This window comes from Panicum virgatum, chromosome 9K, assembly GCF_016808335.1.
Source record: "Panicum virgatum strain AP13 chromosome 9K, P.virgatum_v5, whole genome shotgun sequence".
Classification (NCBI taxonomy): Eukaryota; Viridiplantae; Streptophyta; class Magnoliopsida; order Poales; family Poaceae; genus Panicum; species Panicum virgatum.
This window is the reverse complement of record NC_053144.1, coordinates 44,964,160-44,985,074: the sequence shown is the minus strand read 5'-3', so window position 1 is coordinate 44,985,074 and position 20,915 is coordinate 44,964,160. Positions and strand designations below refer to the sequence as shown.

Sequence of the window (20,915 nt, the reverse complement as noted above, 5' to 3'; positions counted from 1 at the left end):
TTGGTCCAGGTTGCGCCGTGGTGCTGGACTTGAGCGTTACATGTCCCGAAATAGAAATGTTTCCCTTCCGCGTCGTGACCAAAATCACACCCCCGTTTGCAACACTTTCATTTATTACCCAAGATTAGTAGAAAGCGTCGATAACTAGAGCTTGAGCTAACTAGGCCACCGAAAATTCTTTCATGGCTACAGGAACTACTTGACATAAGAGGAGCAAATTAACCTCATACGCTATCGGTCAAAGCAATCACCCAGTTTGAAATTTGAACGTTTGATCTTTCCATACAACGTGGTCAAAGCAATCACCCAGTAATTTTGTATTGAAAGGATTTACCAGATCAGATTGATCACCCAGATTTTTTTTAAAGGAACACAAACAAGAAATGAAAAGAAGAAACCAGCGAGAAGAGAGGGAGGACGAGGTAGAAGACCCGTAAAAATCGGTGCAGGAGGAAAAGGGCGGAAGAAAAAGCGTAAGGCGGCCGCCCCCACCACCACCATCCCCCCTCTCCCTCCCTCCTCCATCCCTTCCCCGTCCCTCGCCTCGCCCGCATCGGCCCATGTCTCTCTCCTCCGCCGGCCACCACCCCCTCCCGACCCGACCAACCCCGAACCCCACTTCCGATTAGATGCAACACCACCACCACCTCCCCACCGCCGCCGCCTCCGCGCCGGAGCCGGCGGCGGACACCCCGCCCCCGCCGGTCCCCGATCCCTCCTCCCTCCGCATCCACATCCCGTCGAGCCCGCACCACGCGCTGCCCTCCACCCCGCACAAGCGCCCCGTCGTCATGACCTCCTCCTCCTCCTCGTCCACCCCCACTCGCCCCTCGCCGTCGCCCTTCACCCCGCCGCGGAGGCGCAAGGTCCCCGCGCCCGCGCCCCCCGCGGGGGAGGCCGCGGCCAGGCACCTCCTCCGCTGCCTGCACCTCCGCCTGCGCATCCTCCTCCTCATCTCGCTCCCCACCCTCTACTTCCTCTCCCCGACCCCCGCCATCCTCCCGCGCTCCCTCCTCGCCGACTTCCTCTCCGCCGCGGCCTTCTCCTGCGCGCTACTCCTCCTCCTCTGCCTCTCCCTGCCCCGCCTACCCTTCGCGCTGCCGCTCCCGCTCCGCCGCGCGCGCCGATCCCCGATCCTCTGGTCCATCGGCTCCTCGCCCTCCGCGTCGGCGACCTCCCCTACCACCGGCCATTTCGTCCAGGTGTACAGCAACGGCGACGTCTACGAGGGCCAGTTCCACCGCGGCCGCTGCACGGGCAGCGGCGTCTACTACTACTACATGAGCGGGAGGTACGAGGGGGACTGGGTCGACGGCAAGTACGACGGCTTTGGCGTCGAGACCTGGGCTAGGGGGAGCCGGTACAGGGGCCAGTACCGCAAGGGGCTCAGGCATGGCTACGGTGTCTACAGGTTCTACACCGGGGATGTGTATGCAGGGGAGTGGTCCAACGGCCAGAGCCATGGGTATGGCGTGCACACCTGTGAGGATGGCAGCCGGTACATGGGAGAGTTCAAGAGGGGTGTCAAGCATGGCCTCGGCCACTACCATTTCAGGTGTGAAATTGAACGTGTATTTCCTATGCTGCGCGAGATTTTGTGATTGTCGTGGAAGCAAGCTAAATGTGCAACTTACTGTTGTGCTACATTTCACTATACAGATATGCAGTTTCTATGAAATGTTTTGCTGCTTTCAATTCTGCTGATGTGTTTTTTTTGGTGAAAACATATGATTACTAAACTAATTTGTGTACGCTTTACTTCCTGGTCGTTAAGCATTTGCTCTCTTTTGTGGCTTGTGGGAAGTGGAATGTGTGTATCCACCCTAAACAGACCTCTAGTGTAGTTGCCTATATTATGATAACTATGAATTGTTATTACTATTGTGATACTGGGCAGGCACCATGCGCTTGTTTGCTATCAACTCATCTGTAGATGGTTTTCCACACGATTATGTGATGTATTAGCTGCATTAGTTTGTTGCATTGTTTTCTGTTGAATAGAATGCTTCCTTTGACTAAAGCGAAAGTCTCGGTTAGATGGTTGTTTCTAAGGAGTTAAGAGTCGGCCAGTTACTGAAAACCCAATTTGGCTTTTGCCATTTTCTGTTTGTGGTGATTCTGAAGACATGTTGATTGTCTGCTATATTTCTTTGTACTGATATCAATCTGCCAATTATGAATAGTTTATAACGCTTGTATGAGCATTTTATATGCATATACTATGTGCCTTTTTTATCCTTCAAGATAGTTAATCAACTAATTAATAGAAATATTCCCTCTCTTCAAAAAGGAGACAACTCCCTTTTTTCAGCTTCTCACACAAGTGGTCTTTGGTACCATATAGCACTAATAAACACCAATAGCTCATCATTTGGTTTGATAGCTAGTAATTTTGGTTATGTTGCTTCTGTGTTGTTCCTCTAAACTTTATGTGTGTCATGTAGTTTATGTCATCCGGCACTCTCTTTTATTAGAATTAGTCCAATAATGTTTCTAAACCCACAGAGTTAGGACATGGCCACATCATTGAGGCCCATTGTTTAGAGTCTCCTGTCCACGTTGTTCTCTTAATATAAATATGTAGACGTGTTTGAAATTTATATTAACTCGTATTATATCTTGTTATCTGATTGGGTATGGGCTATACTAGCCACATCATGGCATGTATGGATTTGGATGTCATATTTTGTTGGTATCTGTGGAATGGCTGCATCCAAGTATGGCAAATTTATACTTATTGGCATCTTTTGGGATGTATTATATTAAATTGAACATGATGTGTGCTAGTTACTGGTGCATCTTTCCAATGCAACCAGCTTCTGCTTTTAAACTCATGATAGCCTGCCCCGACTTGCTTGGGACTAAAGGATTTGTTGTTGTAGTTTATCTTGATTTACTTTTTTCTTTGGCAGTTCTTCATGCTTCTTTCTTTCACTATGAATTTCCCTTTTGCTTGATTGTGTTTGTGCTCTATAATATTAATTAGTTGTAGATAAAAATAAGAAATCTTGCATGGTAGGATTTGCAGTATGTTATCATCTTGCCTTCATTGTTGTTTGGCCTGGTCCAGTGTATTTGTTATCTGTATGTCCATGCTGTTGCATATATCATATAGGTAAAACCACAACTAAAGGAGCTTTGAAGTAATGTTTTGTGAACTCCTGTAGGAATGGTGACACCTACGCTGGAGAGTACTTTGCTGATAGGATGCATGGCTTTGGAGTCTACAGTTTTGCCAATGGCCATAGATATGAGGGAGCATGGCATGAGGGCAGAAGACAGGGTTTAGGCATGTACAGTTTCAGGAATGGAGAGACGCAAGCTGGGCACTGGCAAAATGGAGTTCTCGATACGTTAAGCACTCAGAACTTTATCCCTGGATCGCCTATTGCTGTGAACCATTCCAAGGTCCTCAACGCAGTGCAGGTAATGTGCTTGACGATCACCTTATTGACTCTCATGATGTATGGTATAACTGTATTTGCTAATTCCTGATCATGTTGCACTATGCAGGAAGCGAGAAGAGCTGCAGAGAAGGCCTATGACATCCCAAGAGTAGATGATAAGGTGAACAGGGCTGTTGCAGCAGCTAATAAAGCAGCCAACGCAGCCAGGGTGGCTGCTGTGAAGGCTGCACAAAAGCGCATCCCCAATAACGGCGATGATCTACCACTGTCAGTAGTGTGACAATGATGCCAACACAAGGTTGGCATGAAGCTGCTTCGCGATGCCATCGCATCACCAAATGCCCGACAAAACCTCTGGCTTCCTGGTAGGGGATGCCGCTGCTCAATCATCGGGCCATGGCGGCATTTGAGTGACTGCCCGCTGATTTCAGCTTTGAGAGCAGACCAAGTTTGCTGCCACCCCTTACATACATCTTTGTGGTGACTTTTGCGACGTAGCAGAACTCCTGCTCGGAGAACTTTCCATTGTCGAAGGCAACTGGTTGAGGTCAGTATTAGGTCCCCCCTGCTTTTTCTTCAGTGTAATACTCACCCTATGTTAGAGATATGATGATGTACACCCCAACATCTGGAGACAAAACATGTTTCTTGTCTCTCTTCAAGCATGTACAGAACCTACATGTTTCGTGGTTGCCGGCCGTGCTGGTTGGAGATACCTTCAGCCCTTCACGTTCCGCCCGCCACTGGTTGTACTTTGTACCAGAACGCATAAAGATATGACGATCATGAGTGCCTCCTGTCGTTTTGGTGGTTGATGTTACTGTAAATTCAAAGTATTGTGGTTGTTTACTAAACTTAAGCTGCGATATAGTTCCTTTAGAAAATCATCAATTGTGGCCACTGGTGTGGTGTGGTGGCGATATAGTTCATTGGTTCGAAGCCATGCCAGGGCTCCTCTAGGTTGCCCCGCCGTACGAAGGCCGTGCGCGAGCGCGACGTAGCGCGTTACTGGAAGGAGGATGCCGTTCTTGGCGCGCCGAGGCCTCTGGTTACATTAGCAGCGCCCAATGCTGGTCCGTGATGGCATTCGCCGAGGCACTCTCTAACATTACTTGTGAATAGTGACCGCTGGTTACTTGATCGGGGATAGAGATACACAACTTACCAATTGGAAGAAATACACTGCTATTGAGGTACGGTTTTGTTTTTAAGTAGGAGAGATTATTGGGTGATCACTTTCTAATGTGGCGACGTGAACTACCAGCCAATGTTTGCAGTTCCTTCGAGAAAATCGAGTAGTAATTGATATCAACCATGTCACGTGTTACTGTAAATTGAAGTGTTATTTCCACAAGTCGAGTAGTAATTTGTGCAGCAGGTCATTGTTATTTGGAAACTACCGATATGTTTAATGCTATCATCTTTATGAACATAGAATTTCAGTTTTACTCGGTTTTCACGAACTTGATTTTTTTTGGACATTCCGTAATGAAAATCGATAAAACTGAAACGCCGAGACAATAAACACATCCTGTTGTGTTGGGCCAACTCAAGGTCCGGAAGGCCCAACCCAGAAGCATCAGAGAGTTGGGGTGGCCGGATCACATGCAACTTGCAAGCTTTCCCCAAATTCTGCATGCCCTAATTTCGCTGCATCCACCCATGACCACTATCGTGCCCAACTATTTTTCTCTAGGAATAGCAATTGGTCCCTACGTCCACATGCACAAGACGAACAATGGCTGATGTAGACATGTAGTGGAATAAATATGACAACATTAGCTAAATTTAGTTTTAAAAACATAACTCATAATCGAGACTCGACTAAAATTTTGATTACTCTATTATATGTCTTAGTACAATATCTTCAAAATAATGTCACACTCGATTATGTTGGAGGGTGTTTTCTAAGGAATATGTGTTTATAAGGATGGAATGTGTTATGAAATAGGAGCAATTTTACTAGTTCAAAAAAAACATTTCATGTTCACAAAAAATATCATGAGAAATAATGTTTTTACAAACAAAACAATATATAGATTTATAATTATGAGTCAAACAAAAAATATATATCTAGGAAAAGTCATGCATAGTCCAGGAACATAAGTCTGTACACCTAGAACAAATATACAAATTCATGAAACAAATATTCATACATTTAGAAGAAATCATGTATACTCATAGAAAAAATAAATTTAGAACAAATCATACAAATCTACTTATATAGTTAAATGCAGTTTATTATATTGTAATACCACAAACCATCTACTTGTAATATCATAAATCGAACAAAATGTAATATAATAAACCATCTACTCATTACATTGCACTTTATTAGCCTGCAATTTATATCTTACTTTTTCCTTTGGTACTGCGACAACTGAATCAGATGTTTTCTTTTAAAATGGATATTGCTGCTATATAGTTAACCGATGCTCTTTATCTAGAATTCTATGGTAAAATTTCATCATATCTTTGCTAATTTTTCTTTTGAGTTAAACTGCCAGTTCTGTAGTAGTTTTTATTCTTGTAGTTTAAATCATGATGCTATTGAAATGGGTATTTGTTCTTGCTTTTCAAAAATGGATGCTGCTTCCATATATGAATGGAAGATATAATTGTATCACAATACTGAAAAAAAAATTATTTCACTAACTAGAGCTTTTCCTGTTCCATATTTTTTCCATTTCTAGTCATTACTTCAGCCATTTTGGTTTCAAATAATATCTAATAATTGCTTTGCAAGATTTGTTATTTTCTTATATTCAACTTAGTATATTTTTAGTTGGGCATGCTCTACATAATCAACTATGTTTTGTCCACAATTAGCTACATGTTGTTCATAGTCAACTACTGTTTGTTTTTGGTCATTGTAACAACATATTTAATTGTCAATGAACTAATTTTTATGCTATTTGCTTGCTGGTTTGTTCAACATTTTCTTATTCAGCAATGTTTATATTGTTTATTTGATGGTTTGTTTATTATTAGCTATGTTTCTCCCCTCGCAAATAAACTTTAGCACATACTTTTTATTCAGCAAATTATTTTTAGCAGAAAAAATAAGGAGTCAATTGGGTACATACACAAGAGTATCCTATACTGGAACTCAATTAGTTTGGTGTTTGGTAAATATTATGCAACTAGTGATGCAGCAAAGACTGAAGCTAAAAGTTCTAAAGAGATAAATAAGGAAGGGAGCAGTTTCAAGTTGCCACTAAGATTCTGAAGTCTTAGATAAGAAGAGAATTCTGAAATCTGAATGGCTAGAGTGATGTAGAGAGTTCTAAAATTTGAATGTCTATCATTTTTAGTTTTTGCCCTTCTTTTGGTCGGTGTAGTTTTGAAACCTGAATTGTTGGAGGTAGGTAGAGAGTTCTAAAATCTGAATAGTTGGAACAAAGAACTGTTCAGGATTCTTTCTTTTGGTTTGTGTAGTTCTAAAATCTCAATGACTGGAGAGATTAAGTTTTGAAATCTGAACAGCTGGATGTAGAGAGTGTGTGTGTTGTTTCGATGAAGTTGTTTTATTTAGTGTTAAAAAGCTTCATTGTTTAATTATACAAATAAGATTTGGATTTTGGGTTGTGGAAAACGATTTGAGAAATGTCCAAATAAAATAATTAAATTGAATTAGATTCTTGGTAATTAAATTCTTGTTGAATCTAAAAATTTCTAGAATCTAAATCCTGGATTGTGTTTCAATTCTGATGAACCAAATAGAGCATAATAGATTCTGTTGGGAAATAGAATGAACCTAACCCTCTAGGGTGTGTTTAGTTGGTGAAAAAGTTTGGGTTTTGGTATTGTAGCATATTTTATTGTTACTTGACAAATAATGTTCAATTATGGACTAATTAGGCTTAAAAGATTCATCTCTTGCTAATCAGTTAGACTGTGTAATTAGTTATTTTTTTCAACTGCACTTAATGCTCCATGCATGTGTCCGAAGATTCGATGTGATGGTTACTGTGCAAAATTTTTTGGAACTAAACAGGGCCCTAATGACTAAAGTGTGGACCGATACTTCTCTTTATTGTTATGACAGTATAGGATCTACGATACCAACTAGAGGGGGGGTGAATAGACGATTTTAACTAAAAACACAAACACTAAAAAATTTAATTAGTGACACAAATGAGCTCCTATATCTACCAAAACCTATACTAGTAGAGGTTTGCAACGTAGGGTGAATGTAAAGCGCACAAAGTATTTTTCAAGAATTAAATTGAGCAAAGAAATACCCGGGCACGAGATAAGAATTTTTCCCATGGCATTGATGACTTACCGGTTACCCCTAATCCATGTTGAGATGAATTTAAAGCTTCTCTTGATTTTGTGCTGGTTTAAATTAATGAACCACTCCACAACTCGATTACACTAGAGTTGCGCACAAGAACCTCTATTTCCGTATTGTTTCAAAAAATAAATGTGTTTTGCTTAAACACAGGAACGAGAAACCAAACGAAAATATAAATGTGAATATAAAGTTCAGACAAGGATGTAGGGCCTGTTTGCATAATAATTCGAGGCCTCAATTGCACAAAAGCACTTGTTCCGACTGCCGAGCGTCGATCGCGCAATCAACGGCAGCAGCAGGACCTGGGTTAGTGAGTGACGACGTCATCATCCTTAAGCAGGAAGGAAAAGGAAAACGAAAGCGCGCAGGCGCAGCGATCTTGGGCCGCGGAGCTTTTCCCATCGAGACAACAAGACGAGCCACGCGCTGACGCGCAAACCGAACCCACCACCACCACCAAACGAACCCACCTCGCCCGGCGACCCCGTCGACTCGCGTCCCCGCCGCCGGCAGACACGGGCAACGCCAGCGCGGCTCCGAGATCGGCTGGCAGGATGATGATGCTGATCAACTGCTCGGGGTGCCGCACCCCGCTGCAGCTGCCGCACGGGGCGCCCTGCATCCGCTGCGCCATCTGCGGGGCCGTCACGCACGTCGCCCCCGCCCCCCACGCCGACCCCAGCCGCGGCGCCGTGCAGCCGGCGCCGGGGTGGAGCCCGCCCCCGCCGCCGGCGCACGGGCGGAAGCGCGCCGTGGTGTGCGGGATCTCGTACCGCTACTCGCGCCACGAGCTCAAGGGATGCATCAACGACGCCAAGTGCATGCGGCACCTGCTCATGACGCGCTTCAACTTCCCCGACGATTCGATCATCATGCTCAACGGTCGGTAATCCCGAACCTCCGTTCTTCATGGCTGATGTTACCAACCCCCACCCTTGGCCTAGGGAATCGATCGAATTGGCTGGCCGCAATTTCGGGTCAACTTTATGTTAGCATCAGATCCTCGTATATATGGTTCGTCAGCAACGCGAATGATTTGCTAGGGGCAGATACTGTGGAATATGATATGATGATTGGAGAATAGGTGCGGTCGGTTAACTTTATTCATTCCAGTTTTTTATTATTATTCTTGGCTTGTTGCTGTTGGAAAAACTATGGTAATTGATATCACTACAATGAGCATTTGGTTCATTGCTACAGGACTGAATGAATGAATGTTTTGTACGATTTTTTGGATGTCTGTTAATGTCGTTTGTCTGTTGATGTCGGTCAGGTTGAGATAATCAGGAGAATTCCACTAGTATTTTTGCCTAGTCAAGATTTTGTTTTCATGCTTTGATTTCACCTACGGAATCTCAATTGTGAAACTGCAAAGTCATGGAATGTTCACTGTTTAGGGTGGTTATATAAATTGTTTATCATGTTTCTGTAAAGAAATGTTAAGGCTTTTGCTGCTCGTCATTCCTAATACTGGAATTAACCTTTTGTAAAAAACAGAATAAATAAAGTTTCACAATTGGAACTTTTGAATACGTAACTTAATTTTGAATGGTATCAATGTTTTTTTATTTTATATAGTTGTCCGTTTCCAGTTTACGATGCTAACAGAACTCTAGCTTATCATCTTTTCTGCAATTGATTTACTGGTGGATGTGTCTGCCTATGGTTTTGCATCTTTGTTAGCTTCTTGTGAGTATTCTGCTGAAGTTGAGTTAGATTGTCCACATTTTATATCAATTGAAGTGCAAATACTCCCTCTGACATAACGTTTAACTAGATGCACAGCAACTCCCTCTTTTTTCCTCCTTTGGTGTTAAATCTGTGATGCCACACATAAAGACACTTTTATACTAGGTAAAGTTTAGATGGCCTGATGGATTTGCATTTTGATTAGAAACTCTAGGTATTGAGTGTAAGTTTCTGATAATGTGGACCGTGCTTCTACTCTTGAAATCTAAAAAATCCAACACATTTTGTTACATTCTTGCAGAAGAACAAACCGACCCCTACAAAATCCCAACAAAGCATAACATAAGGATGGCCATGTATTGGCTTGTACAAGGTTGTCAGCCTGGAGACTCACTGGTGTTCCATTATTCTGGGCATGGAGCACAACAAAGAAACTACAGTGGAGATGAGGTTGATGGTTTGGATGAAACTCTCTGCCCATTGGATTTTGAGACACAAGGAATGGTTGTGGATGATGAGATAAATACGGCACTTGTTAGACCACTTCCTCATGGAGTTAAACTCCACGCACTCATTGATGCTTGTCATAGTGGGACTGCACTTGATTTGCCATTCCTCTGCAGAATGAACAGGTAGTTTAGCATGCAGGTCGTTTGGTATTTTTTGTTTCTCCTTCTTACTCTTGGCACATAAAGAGCTGTTCCTGAACTTAATGTGAATCTTATTATCTTCTGGTATCTGAAATTATCACTGCAAGAAACTACTACCTATCCCCTAAAAATAACTGCTACCTATCCTTGAATCAATGCAAATCTCAAGATAGTGTTATTATGTTTAAAATCATGATGATATGATTTTATTGAAATACAATGGACTGACACCAAACCCCAATGAGCTAAAATTCTTTGCCAACTATATCATTGGTGGTAGACCTCATATTACTTCTTTGAATCTTCAACAAATTGATAATGATGTGCTATGTGACCGCCGTTTGTTTGCAACGTAATTGCAACCACTGCAACATGAATATGTTCAGTTAATTTATCCCTGGTGCATCGGCTAAAAGTTTATCTGGCGTAGAATTAGCGATGTAATTTTTGTTAGGTATATCTAGTCATATGTTTCTTTCCTTTAGTGTAGCTGACAAGCATACATCTATTAACATTCTAGTTATACAGATCTCTTCAGCTAAGGTGTCTTATTTGTATTTGAAATTACAGGAGTGGTCAATATGTCTGGGAAGATCACCGGCCACGATCAGGTGTCTGGAAAGGCACTAGTGGTGGGGAGGCTATTTCATTTAGTGGTTGTGATGATGATCAGACCTCTGCAGATACTTCTGTAAGTTCTGGATTCACATTCACTCCAGAAGTTATTGCAGTAATATCTATGTGTTACTCTTTAGAAGTTGCAATTTAAGGCGTTTCTGTTTAGGAGATGCTCATTGCAGATAATGCTTTTATACAATTTCTTGTTTATGTTTGATCAATTCTGTTTTGCTCTGCTTCAACCCACTGCAGTTCTTATCATTTGATTCAATTGGAATTGTTCTGATCAGGCTTTGTCAAAGATCACTTCAACTGGCGCAATGACATTCTGCTTCATCCAAGCCATTGAACGTGGCCAGGGCACCACCTACGGTAGTATCCTGAACTCTATGCGTACGACAATCCGCAGCACGGGCGAATCAGCAGGTGCTGGTGGTGGTGCCGTTACATCACTCATTACAATGCTTCTGACGGGAGGGAGCCTTTCCACTGGTGGTCTGAGACAGGTGAATTCTTGGGCCTGATACGGAAGTTTTTGGTTCATTCAAATTTGGACTAGATCTCATATTGGTAGCTGTTTGCTTTGTGCTATGCAGGAGCCACAGCTGACAGCGTGCGAGCCATTCGATGTCTACGCGAAGCCTTTCTCGCTATGACGGTTCCTGGTATTCCCGAAGAAGCTACTATATAGGTGCTCCCGTTTCACGTTATCATGTACATTTTCGTTATTGAAGTGATCCATCCATCCCATAAAATAGAGCTGAAATGTATGCTTGTCGATTTGACATCTATTTTACGACGATTTCCATATTTGAATCATTCACGATGCGGGCTATTGCACTTTATTACTTGTTCAGGACCCATAATGTTTGCACAGTTGGTACGACAACAGCCCAATTTGACGTATTATTTATGCAGTTTCATTTTCTTCCCATTTTCCCCCTTTCTTTAGATTGAGGAAAAAGTCCGGTCTCAGCTATATCAAGCTTTCATCTTTTGATTGTGCTTACTGGTTCATAAAGCACGAAGATATAGGGAGATCAGTATATATCATTTATTTCTTTTTTTGAGGAAAATATATCATTTATTTCTGAGATGAAATATGTTTTTTTATTACATGGAAGAGATGAAATATGTGAACACTAATAATTCTCGCCCATTCTTACCCAATGGGCCCAACACAAACGTTCCTTATATCATCAATCATAATTGGACTAGAAGGTTGCCTAACAGTAGCCCACGTTCCTTAAAGTTCTTTTGAAAAAAAAATCTCTTCGAATCATTTATTTGAACTGGTGACCCGTCAATAGCTCAGACAGTCTGCAGTCCATGCAGGACACCTCTGTATCTGGTCACGTCCCCTCGAAACTGGTGATCTCGTAGAATAATAAACGCTTCTAGAGCGAGCACGCTGCCGGCGCCCGCGAGCGGGTGCAACGCCAGCGGCGGCGCGAGCCTGAGCCTGCCGGCGATGTGCTCGAGCCCCCCTGGCATGTCTCGGCAGTCGGCGGCCATCCTCGCGACATCGTAGACGTCCTCGCCAAGAGACCGCCGCACCGCGCCGAGGAACCCGGCCATGTCGCCGGGAAGCGGGTCGCCGCCGCTGAGGACCTTCATCAGGTACGCGAGGTGGTAGGCGCCGGTGTGCGTGACCACCGACACCCCCGGCCGGCCGCTCAGCAGCCTGCTGCGGCGGAGCGCCCTGGTGAGCTCCTCCACGGGGACGCCGCGCCGGCGGTGCTCGAGGCAGTCGAGGCCGCGCCGGCCGAGGTGCAGGAGCGACTGGACGGCGTGGGGGTCGGCGGCCGGGTCGAAGTCGGACAGGTTGAACTCCCACGCGGCGAACCGCCCGTCGTCGGTGGCGACGGCGAGCCCGACCTGGAGCGGCTTGAGGGCGTCCACGTTCGCCTTGAGGGCGGCGTACCGCTTCTCCGCGGTGAGCGCGCCGAGGTCCTGGCCGATCACGCCGTGGATGACGCCGGGGTAGTGGACCTTGACGGCGACGCAGCGCGCGTGCGCCGCGAAGTAGCCCATGTCCCGCCGCACGGCGTCGAAGTTGTCCGCCCAGACCGCGTTGACAGGGACGCGGAACGGCGGCGGCAGCGGAGCCTGCATGGGGACGGCGGCGGCGGGATGCAAAGCTGCGGGTGCGTACGGTAGGGCAGGCAGCATGGCCATGGCGAAAGGCGGTCCCGGCGAGTAGAACGCGCCGGCGGGGTTCATGGCGACGCTCGTCCGGCTCCGGCTTTGCTTCTGCTGTCGTACGTAAATCGTGATCGTAAAGCACGAAGTCTCCTGCCCACGTCGTGGACATATATATTGGATTGGGGGCGTCGGGGATAGTTTGATCGATGCGAGCGAGGTCGGTTCTGAATCCGTTTCGAAATCGGGCTCCAGCTACGAGTCGGAGAAACGAACGCAACGTAAAGAAGAGTGGAAGGCGACGAGACATGCGACGAGAGCTCGATCAAACACGGCCGAAACCGAAAGGAAGCCCACGCCGCCCAGCAAGGTCGCGGCGTTGAAGTTTTGAAGTCCATCAAGGAAGCCCAGCAGACGTCGGCCCAGTGAAGCAAATGCTTTTATTTTTGTCGGCCAGTTTCACGAGGGATATCGCCATGCCGTATCGGGCATCGGCAACAGAGATGCGCATGTTCAGAGATGGAGATGGTCGTATGGCGCCTCCATTCTCTGCAATACCCCAGTAGTACTAAACACTTCAGTTCTGCGTTGAACTGATAGAGCCACCGTTTGAAATGCGAGAATCTCGTACGATTTCTATTAAATTTGCACTGCCTGCCCTGCTGTATAATTCGAAAACCTTTCCACAATCCCATGAAAAGTAGCAGTATTGGCAGTGCAAGTTGTTTCATCTGAATTTACGATAAGGTGTACAATCACGAAGCTGCTCCTTATAATACAGTTTCGGATGGACAAAGAAACGCAAGACAGCCTATGGTCTGGTTCTGGACACTGCCTGCCTGCTTTTACCTACCTGCTCGATTACAGCCTATAAAACTCTGCAACCTGCAAGCCCCCTGAATCTATACACTTCCCCTTCTCCGGTGTGCGTACCCTAACACACATTCCACAGCACGGTGCAACAGTGCATGTGTGTGATCCGCACGCACAGGCATGGGGCTTGGGGCACCACGGCCTACAATGCCACGGCGGTGGCGGCGCCCTCGGCCTCCGGCGCTTTCCTCTCCTTGGAGGCGTCGAGGAAGCCGACGTACAGGTCCGAGTGCCCGGTGTCGCACCGCGGCAGCGCCGGCCTCGTGCCGCCGTCGGCCATGGACCTGACGAAGGACACGAACTGCCGCCAGTTGTCGCCGTCGAAGAGCGTCTTATTCATGCGCAGGTACGTGAACGCGGCCAGCCCCGCGCCGCGCGCCGTCGACACCACCTGCGAGAAGGCCGCCTCGTCGTACCGCTCCAGCGCGTTCTCGCCGGCGAGCTCCACCCCGGCGGCGCCCGCGGCGGCCTTGACCTGCCGCACCAGCTGCTCGGGCGAGCAGTTGGCGTGCTGCGGCTGCTGCTCGTCCTTCATCTCCATGCACGTGAAGTTGAGCACGGCGCCGCGCTTGGCCAGCATGCGCGCGATGGGCGCGTACCCGTTGCGGTGCCGCGTGTTGTAGTACCCGGCCGTGAGCTCCGCCGCGTGGGACCGGGTCCCGTAGTGCCAGTGGATGCCGGCGACCTTGGCCGAGAGCGTGGCGCCCGTGCCGCCGAACACGGCCTCGGCCGCGGCCAGGACGCGGTCGCCGTGCTCCAGGAGCATGCCGGAGTACCATTCCAAAAAGAACCGGCCGTACTCGGTGCTCCAAGTGCCGTCGTGCCGGAAAAAGCCCGTCTCCTCGGGCATCTGCTTGTACTCGCCGGCGTCGTGCGGCCCGCCCCTGCCCCAGTCCTCGCGCCCCGCGGCCACCGCTGCTGCCTCCAGCGACGCTCGCATGTACTGCAGGAAAACAAACACGCACAATAATTCAGCAAACGTCCATCAACAATCCCAAACCCCTATGAAGTGTATCTATCGGTGTTGTTTCCTACCTTATCGTAGCACTGGAACTCGCCGATGCCAGGGAAACGCCAGGTTCCGTTGGCTTCTGGGTAGGAAGGATACCTCAGCTCTCCACAGGGTCCCATGCCCACTTGGATCTCCTGCAACAGCAAAACAGAAGTGGTTCAGTACTTCATTCTCAGATAACAGCATCTTGACAGGCTATGCTCAAACAGTCAAACTGCTACTGCAATGTTCAGCGATCGATAAGAATGTGCAGGTTAATTGATGATTACCGCGATGACGTTGCCGAGGTAGTCGCTGAACCTCTCGCGGAAGCTGCGCATGTAGTCGGTGTACACCTGGATGGGGGTCCGGCCCTTGAGCACCGGCAGAGTGTCGCAGCCGAGGGAGATGTACTCAGGGTTGCGCCGGCCGGACCTGTCCGTGTACACGATGTCCGGGTTGCTGCTCATCTCCTCCAGCACCCATGGTGGCAAGGGGATGCTGCAAGCGTCAGAGCAACAAGCGTCAGTAACAGGACCAGCAACAGATAAAATTGTTTAATCCTTTTCATTTCTTCTCAAAGTTATTTAGCTAGGGACCTAGCAACTAGCATCAATCAGAGCATCTATCAACTACTCAATCATGTCAACTTAATCAGGCAATCTCTGTTTTCAAGGCGTCGCCTAGGCGACAAGGCGGTGGCGGCTCGCCTTGCTTAAGGTCTCGCCTTAGCCCGCCCAGGCGTCGCCTAGGCGATAAGGCGGTGGTGGATCGCCTCGCCTTGCCTTACCGCTTTAAAAACATAGCAGGCAATTGCTTGTTAGCAGCCAGCACCAACAAGTGATTGGGGAATTAATCTTTGGGTCTTTTCCCTTCATCCCCGAGGTAGCAACTAGCAACATCTCTGCTCTATTCTGTTCTCCTGTAAAGTGTCGCTCACACCTTTAAGGCTTTAACCTTTGCACTTCGACAAAACTGATTGCTTGCCGACCGGGACATACCAAGGCCTTGCGTGCAAGGTACCAACAAATGAAAAGCGGCAAATCTGGAGTTAAGGGCCCCTAAGGCCCCTAACCGTCTGATTAATTAAGGATTCAAGCTACTGACGTGTTCGCCTAATTTTTCTTTTTTGTTGGCATCCCCTTCAAGCTAAGCACAGCAAGGTTCCTCAAAAACCGGAAAGGACGCAGCTAATTTCATTTCACACCGAGTTTGAGGTCTGAAGCATCACGAGTTCAATTCCGACAAATCTAGTAGCAATAATTTATCTGCGCGATTGCTACCGGTACCGGGAGCACAGGGCAAGGCGGTTACTGGAACGGAGATGGCTTACTTGCAGGTGTCGCCGACGTTGCCGCCGCACTGGTGGAAGGACATGACGGCCTGGAGCCGCAGGCCGGCGCGCTCCACCATGCGCACGAGCTCGGCGTAGGCCTCCCAGTCGTAGCGGCCGGGGCCCTCCCGCTCCACGACGCCCCACCAGACGTCCACCATGACGCCCTCCACCCCGGCGCCCCGCAGCGCCATCAGACTCGCCGCCACCGCGCGCTGCCGCGACAGCTGGCCGCCGGGCCCCACCGTGTCCAGCGGCAGCATCACGTAGACGGGGACCCCGCCGCGCGCGCGCCCGTGGTCCTGGCCCGCGCCGCCGGCGTGCAGCAGCTCGGCGGCGGCCCCGGCCGGCGCGCGGTCCGCCGCCGGCGCGGGCGCCGCGGCGGCGCCCGCCCTGACGAGGCGCAGCCTGCGGCTCGGCGCGGCGGCGTGGGGCGGGGCGGGCACGGCGGCGCAGCTCGGCGGCGCGTCGTCGGCGCCGGGCTTGTGGAGGAGCTTGGAGCTGGGGTCGACGGGCGACAGGAACGACGTGGTGGAACGCAGCGTCATCAGCGCCATGGCTCTCTTGCCTTTGGATCGGAGGCGAAAACCAACCAACCAACAAGGGAGGCTGCGAGAGAGAGGAAGAGAGAGATGCTTGCGCTTGGAGAGAGAGAGAGAGAGAGAGAGAGAGAGAGAGAGAGAAGGGAGATTTGAACCAGACGATTGAGCTCGGCTGCAAAGGCTGCGGTGAAATCGAGAAGCGGAGGAATTGGGAGGAGAGGCTCGGTGCGGGATGGGCGCCGTATTTATAGAGGAAATCGCCGGTGGAGGCGTGGGACGGCGACGGACGGCCCGGGTGCTTATCCAACCTAATCAAACAATTAACGACCAGGATCAGGACTAATCAAACGGACGCGCGAGCTTGTTGGAGACTGAGGATGATTGCATTTGCATCAGCCTATCTATCCGTAATCCGCCTGCCGTTCCGTTGCCTCCTGCTGCTGCTGGGCGGCGCTGGTGGTCTTATCCGAATCGTTTATCTGATTTTGTCTCATTACAGGCAGCAGATGATAATTGCTCCTGCCCTGCATGTACTAAACACTCGTCCGTGTCGCCGTGTGCCGTCCTTGGCCGCGCTCCTGCCATCTTTTCAAAAAAAAAAGAAAACACTACACACTTATCGATCGCGTACTCACATGTATGACTCGGCGGCACACTGCCCGTGTGCCGTCCCAAGGCTGACGTGGCGCGCCGTGAGCTAGGCTGTGCTCTAGAGCGACCCGGCGATGTGCTCATTGCTCAAGCTCAGCCCGGCCGAGCGGATTAGGGAGTGTGATCAGCCAGCCATCAGTGCAGCACGAGTTGCGCGGCGCGCACCGCGTGGGCGGACGGGGGCGCCACGTCCGCGCTCGTTTCACTTGGCCCAGAGGAGGAGTGAAACGGATAAGAAAACTGTTATCCGCCCGCCGGCCCTGGGACGGGGCCGACGTGGCGCGCGGGTAGACGTGTTCAAACCGCGTTCACAGGCGCCGCTGGGCCGTGAGGCTGCCGGCCGGGCCCCGCTGGGCCGGGAGGCTGGTAGTTGTTGCCGCGGTTTTTTATTTTTTTATTTTCGTTTTTTACAAAAATATATTTTCGATTTGAAAATTTACAGGAATATACCGGGCGGCCGGAACATGGCCGCCTAGCAGCGGAGCGGCAGGGGCTTTTGTGCAAAAACTTTTGCTCAAATAATTGCGCGCAGATCCCTGGGGCCCCCTGGCCGCCCGGCAGCGGGGCGGCCCCCTGGCCGCCCGGTAGCTGGGCGGCCAGGCAATGGAGTTTGGTGGCGATTACCCGATTGGCTAATAATGCCTCTACTCCGCAGTTTGCTAGGGCTCGTCTCGATGCCCATCTCTGTCGACGAGCGCCCTTGCCATCGGCAGCGCATCGGTTTTTCCACACGTCCTCTCCGTTTGACCGCGTCCTTCTCTTGGCCCCCTCCTGGTTACTGAGATGCGTCCATGACTACGGGCCCGTTTGGGACAGCGTTCGTGGCGCTTAAACGCGAAACGCAGAAATAATCGCGCCAAATGGTTCGCGTCAGACGCGCGTTCCCCGATCGCACCCAATCCCGATGGCACCCAACGCAAAACGCGGAGGATTGAACTGCGCAGGGGAGAATCAGAGAAGCGACGTTTTGTCCGCGTTGGCGTATAAGCGAAGCGCGTCTGGCGCTCGCTGTCCCAAACAGGGCCTACCTAGGGCTAACAACATTCTTGAGGGCGAAACGGCAGCAGCTCAGCTCGAAGAAACTATCCTGGTTCCTGGAGCTTGATAGCAGCACATCAGTCCATCTGGGAACTGAACACACAGCAATTTGGAAACAAAAGAAAATCGGCTCCAGATTTTTCCCAAGTGTCTGAGCAGAAGTCCGAACGGAGTCTAGGTTGCCTAGTCATTCCAAGGAAAAAAAGGCTACGAGGATGAGCACTAGTATGGTTCAGAAAACGCTACTGCTATACTACTAGTACCTGAAAGCAACGCGAAAAAGCTTTTCAAAAAAAAGCAACAAGAAAATGTCACCGTCCAATTCGATTCTGCCAAGGAATTAGCGTAGTGTACTCCTACTAGTATATAGAAAGGTGAGTCAGCGTGTGACCGTGAGGAATGCTGAGAGTTGAATCCAACTGACCTTCGTTCGTGGGAGCTACAGCCCGCAGACACAAGTAGAGTACTTGGGCTGTTCACAGCACATCTGCCTTCTGGCGCCGGTGAAAACCAGGTCTCCGAAATGCACACGCAAACGCACAGCGGGGGCGAGGAACATTCAAAGCACGCACGTACACCACGGTCGCCGGGAACATGTACGTACGGCGGATCGCTGTCGCCGTAGTAATGGCGGCGAATACGTAGTAATCGTGTCAAAGCTAATTGCCACCAAACTCCATTGCCTGGACGCCCAGCTGTCGGGCGGCCGGCCCCCAGGGACCCGCGCATAATTATTTGAGCAAAAGTTTTTACACAAAAACCTCTGCCGCCTTGCTGCCGGGCGGCCAGGTCCCGGCCGCCCGGCAGCGGGGCGGCCGGGGTATATTCCTATAAATTTTCAAATTGAAAATATATTTTTGTAAAAAACAAAAATAAAAAAATAAAAAAACTGCGTTGTTGCCGGGTTGCGAATCCTGTTTTGGCGTGGCCCGTGCCACGCACTAGCGAGGCTATGCGACCAACGGGAGGATTCATGGCTCCGGGTTAACCCATGTGCCACTTGCTTGCGCCAAATCGCCGACGGCCAGCGAGGAACGTGCGCGGTGCTCCAGCCGGATTGATTTATATTATATTTTTCTCTCTCTTTTTGACGCATCCCATGAACCATGATAATACATTTCCCCTGTTGTAAATTAGAGTACAAATGGCAAAATGGATGGAAAAGGGCTTGGAGCGCGGTGAGGTATGGACTTGGTGTGAATGGAAGGAGTGGATTAGGCACCGTTTTGGATTTTTGTTTTCTAGGCTATTTTTTAGTTCCCAAATTTAGATATTAAATAAATAGAAGATCTAAACATGACATTTTTTTAACCTTGCTGGGCTCACTTTATTATTCACTGCAGCCACGGTCAAATCACGAGTCACAAGGCGAGTAACAAACTCAGGAAGAGTTGTGTATCTTTATATTAAGATAGGAAAAATGGCTAATTACAAAAGGAGCATTCCTCGCCTTGGGTCAGAGTGAGTAATGCAATGTTTCTAAAATAAGTCTATTACTAAAAAAATATAAAAACTCAGAGCCAGACTATTAAAAGACCATGGAACCTAAGCTTGGGTTCTTCCCAACTCGGCATAGGGTAGTAAGCCCCTTAGCCCCAACGAACTGCCAAAGGTGGGCCTCATCTTTGAAAGCTGGAATTGCCACTTGCAAATTTGAGGATGATATATCAAAAACACATGTGTTTCTATGTTCCAAAGGATCCACACTCCTTGTGGGTGTCAGTCTTTCCTGCAAAATGGCACACCAGAACTATCTTACAAAGACACACACCCTAAGAATGTGTTAGGCTGTCTCATCATCTTGAATCTTGACCACATAGAGGGCAACGCTCAGGGTGAGGCTTACCTCTTTTCTGCAAACGATTATCAGTCCAACAACGATTCCGATGGCCAGCCACAAGAATGATTTGCATTTGCCCAGTGCCCAAGTTTTCCAAAGTTTCTTCTAGAGCTCAAAAGTAATGTAGGCAGATCTTGTAGAGAATAGTCCTGAAGCTTCAAGCCTCCAACGATCTAAATCTTCTAAGTCATTCAAGTTAACCCTAGATGACAAATTCCACAACTCAAGATATTCGGTTAGGCCACGCAACCCAAGTGCATTTCTAATGTCTGCCACCCAAGCATGATCATGCATAGCCTTATTTACTTGTTCTCCTATATATTTCTTAATCTCAAGGGGACACATTGGACAAGACCTCTAGGGCAAGATCCGCTAGGTAACAGCAGTGCATCCAGCGATCAGTCCAAAAGAGAGTATTCCTTCCATTCCCCAAGTTTCAGTTGATATTGCAAACACAGCTGAAGTGTTGGAGTAAACAAGGACTTGCAGACCATCCTAAGGCCTATCTGGTCTAGTCTTCTAGAGTCAAATAAAGCCAGCTTATTTGGAGTGCCACCCTATGATTTCAAAGTTATGGATGTTAGTCCTTCAAGATTGACGGGTCTCATCACCTTCGATCCCCAGCCACTAAACAGCTACCACCATTATCAGCTTTTCTACATGTCGGCATTTAGCTGGCTAAATACCAGCTATACCTCGCTAAACGTGTAACGATAGCCTGCCGCTAAATGCCTTAGCCGATGATTTAAAACCATGGATGCTTTTTAACCCACCCAGAGGGTGTTTGATGCACGGCCCGTCGGTGTTTGGTGCATTTTCTACCGTGCTCCGAACCGGAGTT

General features: G+C 48.3%; 4 protein-coding genes across 4 annotated transcripts; 2 read left to right on the top strand and 2 right to left on the bottom strand.

The window, feature by feature from the left end:
* Window positions 1–512: 512 nt before the first annotated feature.
* On the top strand, window positions 513–4,240 carry LOC120651630 (phosphatidylinositol 4-phosphate 5-kinase 4-like). The gene is made up of 3 exons (XM_039929195.1): window positions 513–1,555; window positions 3,168–3,426; window positions 3,514–4,240. The coding sequence occupies exons 1-3, from the start codon at window positions 630–632 to the stop codon at window positions 3,685–3,687; spliced, it is 1,359 nt and encodes a 452-aa protein (XP_039785129.1). The 5' UTR covers window positions 513–629; the 3' UTR covers window positions 3,688–4,240.
* A 3,844-nt stretch (window positions 4,241–8,084) lies between these two features.
* LOC120651629 (metacaspase-1-like) lies at window positions 8,085–11,561 on the top strand. Its single transcript, XM_039929194.1, has 5 exons — window positions 8,085–8,589; window positions 9,698–10,028; window positions 10,617–10,737; window positions 10,955–11,170; window positions 11,261–11,561. Exons 1-5 carry the CDS (start codon window positions 8,262–8,264, stop codon window positions 11,318–11,320), a joined length of 1,056 nt encoding a protein of 351 aa, XP_039785128.1. The 5' UTR covers window positions 8,085–8,261; the 3' UTR covers window positions 11,321–11,561.
* Window positions 11,562–11,975: 414 nt separating this feature from the next.
* LOC120648033 (probable CCR4-associated factor 1 homolog 11) lies at window positions 11,976–12,698 on the bottom strand. The gene has a single exon (XM_039924816.1). It carries the CDS (start codon window positions 12,696–12,698, stop codon window positions 11,976–11,978), a length of 723 nt encoding a protein of 240 aa, XP_039780750.1.
* Window positions 12,699–13,421: 723 nt separating this feature from the next.
* Window positions 13,422–16,760, bottom strand: LOC120651627 (beta-amylase 3, chloroplastic-like). Its single transcript, XM_039929193.1, has 4 exons — window positions 16,004–16,760; window positions 14,961–15,171; window positions 14,715–14,825; window positions 13,422–14,622 (listed from the first exon to the last, which is right to left on the bottom strand). The coding sequence occupies exons 1-4, from the start codon at window positions 16,558–16,560 to the stop codon at window positions 13,822–13,824; spliced, it is 1,680 nt and encodes a 559-aa protein (XP_039785127.1). The 5' UTR covers window positions 16,561–16,760; the 3' UTR covers window positions 13,422–13,821.
* Window positions 16,761–20,915: the final 4,155 nt, after the last annotated feature.

Coding starts and splice junctions, on each gene's coding strand:
- LOC120651630 (XM_039929195.1), top strand. CDS start 630: ATGCAACACCACCACCACCTCCCCACCGCCGCCGCCTCCGCGCCGGAG. Junction 1,556..3,167: donor CTCGGCCACTACCATTTCAG/GTGTGAAATTGA, acceptor GAACTCCTGTAG/GAATGGTGACACCTACGCTG. Junction 3,427..3,513: donor AGGTCCTCAACGCAGTGCAG/GTAATGTGCTTG, acceptor TGCACTATGCAG/GAAGCGAGAAGAGCTGCAGA.
- LOC120651629 (XM_039929194.1), top strand. CDS start 8,262: ATGATGATGCTGATCAACTGCTCGGGGTGCCGCACCCCGCTGCAGCTG. Junction 8,590..9,697: donor TTCGATCATCATGCTCAACG/GTCGGTAATCCC, acceptor ACATTCTTGCAG/AAGAACAAACCGACCCCTAC. Junction 10,738..10,954: donor AGACCTCTGCAGATACTTCT/GTAAGTTCTGGA, acceptor TGTTCTGATCAG/GCTTTGTCAAAGATCACTTC.
- LOC120648033 (XM_039924816.1), bottom strand. CDS start 12,698: ATGGGCTACTTCGCGGCGCACGCGCGCTGCGTCGCCGTCAAGGTCCAC.
- LOC120651627 (XM_039929193.1), bottom strand. CDS start 16,560: ATGGCGCTGATGACGCTGCGTTCCACCACGTCGTTCCTGTCGCCCGTC. Junction 15,172..16,003: donor AACGTCGGCGACACCTGCAA/GTAAGCCATCTC, acceptor TGACGCTTGCAG/CATCCCCTTGCCACCATGGG. Junction 14,826..14,960: donor ACCTCGGCAACGTCATCGCG/GTAATCATCAAT, acceptor TTGCTGTTGCAG/GAGATCCAAGTGGGCATGGG.